At 33.6% G+C, this 5596-nt stretch overlaps 1 protein-coding gene across 1 annotated transcript; it reads right to left on the bottom strand.

Moving 5' to 3' along the window:
* On the bottom strand, nucleotides 1079-2066 carry LOC104734127. Its single transcript, XM_010453635.2, has one exon. The coding sequence runs from the start codon at nucleotides 1802-1804 to the stop codon at nucleotides 1229-1231; it is 576 nt and encodes a 191-aa protein (XP_010451937.1). The 5' UTR covers nucleotides 1805-2066; the 3' UTR covers nucleotides 1079-1228.

Below are 5596 nucleotides of genomic sequence, written 5' to 3'. Positions count from 1 at the left end.
AAAAAAAAAAAAAAAAAAAAAATCTCTAAACAACTCAACAACATACATACATTTGCAAAGCTTCCCTAGAAAATTATGAAGCAATAAAAAAATGTATTCTCGAAATCACATTCAGCAATGGTCCACAGATTGATACATACTAGATTTAAATGAAAATATAGGAAATCAATTTGCAACGATCACTCACTTGTTTCATTCGGATCTGACTAGAAGAAGAACCTCATTATCTTCCTCGCCGACGGAGACCACAGCCCAAGAAGGAGCCAATAAAGGTAAAACGAGCGACAGACAGAGTTCATCATAGATTCAATTCAAGCAGCCTCGATTTACCGGCGGCGGAAACAGTCGCATCGTCTTCTACGCGAAGAGCCTTCCCAAAAAATAAAAAGACAAATCAGTTGTAATTTTAATTACGTGGGCCAATGGGCCTCGTTACAAAGGGCCTTCCAACATTAGTTTGTTGGAGCGAAATGAGTTTTCCACGCGCGCGATGGGGCAAAGTAAAGTACACGCTCCAATGGCAGCCGCCGACACCTTCCTTAACTTTATTAATTCGCATAGTGTTTTTTTTTTTAGTGTTAAATTTTGTTTACGTGTCGCACAGTACTACTCATTCAAATGAGTATTGAAATATCTCTCTATGAGAGAAGAATTAAAGTAAAGTTAAAATTTTGACTACAAAACCAGAGATGTTGATATTGAAATATTTTCAACTGTCTGATCGTAGAAAAACCAATCATAATCGACAAAAGTATCAATTAAATTAAGAAGAAACAACAACCACCGAACACCCCGCCCTAGCTATTAATTATTTTTTTGCATGTGTTTCTTTGCTTGGAAGACAGCTTAATTTAACACAAAAGAAGCCTTGTTCAAACTCTCACATTTGCAATTTACACGGCACCATAATCAAACAATATATATATATATAAGACTTTGGGCCAATTAATACTTGTCAAAGTTTAAGTAATGCACTAAACCAGATATGAATGCGACCAGTTACTAATTTATTAATCTTTCTGATCAATTACGTAACTGTGCATTCCCTTTTTTAACAAGATGGATAAACAAAAGAAGATTTGGAGTCGCATTACCGACACAACTTAGATTAAATATTTCAATATTAATAATACGATATATGGAACACAAAATATATATTAAAGAAAAAAAAAAAAAAAAGAGTTTGTAAAAATTTCCACGTTTTATTTTCCAAGTTTACAACCGGAAATTATGAGTTGAAACATCTGCGGATTCCGAAGCAATTGGTGGATTGTGATCTACGAATGGGGTAGTGATCAGCAGCAGAAGAGTCGAAAGATGTGAATCTTCGCATGGCCTTCCTTTCTGTCTGAATCTTGAACCGATCGTAATCATTCTCATCTATCAACACCCTCTCCGACATTGATGGTGGTGACCATGCCGACAGTTTCTTCACCTTGCTGTTATGCTCGCCCGACTGCCAGAAGAGCCTTGTCGGGATTAGTGCCAGAATTTTCTTGGTGGACTTTTTCGAACCGCGGCTCATTTGGTCTCCGGAGAAGGAGAAGTGGGACGGCGGAGGAGTGAGAGGTGGCAGAGCAGCTAGCTCAGATGAGGGGTGTTTGGGTGTGCCAGGATGAGATTCCCATTCGAATGGGACGGAACCGACGGCTCCGTCGTAGTAGTAAATTCTAAAGGAAGGACAAGCTGATGCTGCCGCTGTCTCCGACGAAAAGCGTTGTTTAGTCGACGATAGCTTGCTGGAGAAGGTGGCTGTGTCTTGCCTTATCACTGGCGCAGCCCGCTCAGATCCACTGTTTGGCATTATTGCTTGCGAGAGTGCGAGAGAGGAAAAGGGAGAGAGAAAGGAAGAAAGAGAGATTTATGCATGAGACGTATGGAATGAATTATCTATCAAGTATATATGGTGCCTAGTGTCTTTGGTACGGTTTTTTACTTTTTGCCTTATTTTGTTTCGTTCTGGTTGGTGTCTATAGAAACTATATGAAAAAGCATAATGTAACATTAATGCAAATGAAATATTCATTCAATTGTACGGTTAATTAGGTCATGGTTACAATTTGTAAAGATATATTATAAAATTCAAAAATGTTTTGGTCCAAGCCTTTTAAGTACCGTGGCAATAATCCACTCGATATGATAATGTTCAGAAACTTAGACCCTTATTGAGAGGCGCAATAACCAACCACTCGATGCTACGAAAAGAAAAGAAAGAAAGAAAAAAACTCGGATATGAATGATGAGGAGGTCAAAAGACGTCATACTGCAAGATATTTGTATCGAATGTATATAGCAATCACGTACAATTCATCCAATAAGAACATTTACAACCCAAATAATATACATTAATTGCTTATACACAAAGAAGCGCACAAGGGTTGAAATTATGAATAAAGGTGTGGCTATTAATTGGAGAAGCATTTAATTTATGTGGAGAGTAGGGGGCCATATTATATATTAGCTGAAAACAATACACACATAAATTGAATAATTGTGGTTAAATTGGAAAGCAGCAGGATGTGTGACTAACTGAGCAACGACCCATGCATCTTACATGTGCTCCACGTACCACCCGGCATTGCTTTCCTCGATGATATACATACACCCCATGGTCGGTCCATTCTATTGCCATTAATTTCTTTCAGTAGTATGTCATACTCATATATACATATACCCCCTCCACTCATTAATACGTTGCTTCAACATCCAAAAACCTAAAAAAAAAAAACCATGAATTATTAGTTAGTTGTGTGAGTAAATTTGGATACAGGTAACTTATACGTATGTATGTATGACAAAACAAACTTAGTCCTCATAATCAATATTTTTAAAAAGAAAATAATAATGAAAGGTATACGGTACAAATACAATCTTGGGGATGGCATCCCGGCAGTGACCAAAGCAGTAGCTCAGCGAATACAGGTCCACTGATTTGCAAGATCATTCATAGTCAATAACTATTGAACGATTAAGGAGTACGTAGAGCCGTAGAGGAACAATGTTGTTTAGAGTGCTTGTATAGGTTTGCCAAGTAATTCGTGTATCAAGAAAAAAAATTGAACAAACAATTTTGTTTAGAGTTTGAAAGGTAATTAATGGTGGAATTATTCTAGTTTAGCTACATCAATCCTTTATACTATAAAGCACAAGTCACTTAGCCAATAGAATTATGCCACATAGATTTCTATTTTATAATTTAATTTATAAAAAAAAAATCTAAACAAAAAAAAAAGCGTGTAAAAAAGGAAAAAATAACTAAATACAAAAATGAGAAACAACAATTTCGGCGGCAATTACGCCTTTAGTGATTGTCAGTCCAGAACCTTTATTGAAAAAGCCCATAACAGAAATGAAAGCCCATATCTTTTTGTAAACCCTAGACCAAATAGATACAGTTTTTTTTTTCTTCTTCCTCATTTGACGTTCATGAGCATTCTGTAACTGTAAAACAAACCTCTATCCCTAATTTTACCACCCACTAACACTTCCACGTTCAAGCTGATTGTATAACTGTTTCATCTCCTATATAACTCCAATTAATTCATCAACTTCTTCTCTATTTGGTTTTTCTCTGCATTCCTTTCTTCGTTTCTTCTTCTCTTTACCATTGAAATCTACTATTCAAATTCTCTTTGTAAGTGCTTTAATTTCTTTTTTGAAAAAGCTAAATGATTTAACTTATATTCATATTTATTTATTTTCTCTTCAACTCATATATTAATTCTCTCTGATTTTTATCGATAATGTAGGAAGCTAATATCTTGATCATGAATTTACTATCCCGAAGATAAACATGAATAACTCCCTTATTCTTATGGATGATAAGGTACATAAACATTTGTATGTATTTACATTTATTTAGCTTCAAATCGCAATTGTAAAAGAAATTATTTTACTAAAATAGATCAAACCTATTATTGTTTCTTCAGTTTAGATATATTCAAATAGACGAATCTATAAATTGTTTGATTTATTTGTGACTAGGATGTACAAATCAAGCTAACAAATAATGATTTATAGAGTATTTGTTTCGGAGACTAGCAGAATGCCTTACGCTAAAAATCTGGCTGGTTTTCAAGTATTGATAGAGTCCACGTGTAAACTTATATTCCCATTATTACTTGATTGTGATTTGCATTACATTGTATTTCTTTAACGATTAAGATAACAACTCTGAATTTTGTTTAATTTGTTCCCGTTTCTTCAACCTTTCTTTCTCTTGATGGTGGGTGATTATCAGTTACAAGCTTACAACCATAACGACAAAACAATAGCGTGGATGTAAAACCTATAAGAACATGAGAAGACGATTCTCCTTAGTCCTTATATGATGTACATGGTAGCAAAACCGGAACGACAACAAAGAATGACGAGATTAAAACAGGGGAGACAAATAAAGGTTCATCAATTAATGTAACTGATTTCATAACAAAGACGGGTTTGTGGCTTCCCAAGAAAGATGAAAAGAGAAAAACATAGGAATTTTGTATAAATTGATTGATCCATGTATCAATTTGGATTAGAGGAAGGAAGTAGACACATTTTCTTACATAAAGTTTTGTTCTCCAAATCTATCTAAGTTTTTTTTAGGACTTTTTCATTGTTACGTATATGTTCTTCTACGTATGAAATGATAATAGTGGCTGATCCTTTTGCTTTTTTTTCTTTCCCAAATTGGCTGCCAACATAGTCATTTGAGAATTAAATAACATTCAATAGTTAAAATATAATAACAAGTTTATTTATCATTTGAAATCTAATAGCAAATACTACAAGAATGCAAGTTTCCAGTACTACTATAATTGCTAAGCTTAGTCAATCTAACAGCAAACACTAAAATATTAATTTATTTATCATACTTTTTTTCTCTTTTTTAATTAACATATATAGGATTATATACTCTCTTAGTAGTCGAAAGCTATATCTTAAAGGTTTGTAAATTCTAGCTATATCTTAAAGGTTTCTAAAGTCTACTTTATGTGTATTAAGTTAGACATGTAAGGCTGCATAAGATAGTTGTATTAAAAAGTATCATCAAAATCCATGGCTTTGAGTTTACAATTTTGCTTATTTTTATTTATCTTAATATTTTTACGATTTTTGTTAAATTTATAGTAGGAGCTGCGTGTATAGGCTTTCAACTCGTGTATTCGTGTACTTTTATACTCTACATATTTTCTCCTAAATAACATTTGTTATTCCCAATTGCACCTATATTAATTGAGTTCTATGTAATTAACCAAAATAATTAAGTTCTTAAAAAACAACTTTTGGGGTTTTAAAATCGATAATTTGTGATTATTGTGCCACAATTGCCTTAACTAGACTCAAATTACAGGCACCCGTCGAGTAATAATACTAGTTATATATATTGGCAGAACTTTTTAAAAGTAAAGGACCAATCATATACGACCACCTCTTGCTTAAAAAAAAAAAAGAGAGCGCCGTGTAAATATATATATTTTTGAGGGCAAAAAAAGTAAGAAGAAGCATCGTCATCAATCGAAAGATCGATCGGGTTCCGGGTTGCTAGGGGATATTATTAATCAGATCAAATTGACCAAAAAAAAAAAAAAAAAAAAAAAAAAAAAAAAAA

This window comes from Camelina sativa, chromosome 13 (genome assembly GCF_000633955.1).
Source record: "Camelina sativa cultivar DH55 chromosome 13, Cs, whole genome shotgun sequence".
Classification (NCBI taxonomy): Eukaryota; Viridiplantae; Streptophyta; class Magnoliopsida; order Brassicales; family Brassicaceae; genus Camelina; species Camelina sativa.
This window is presented reverse-complemented; position numbering and strand designations above follow the sequence as displayed.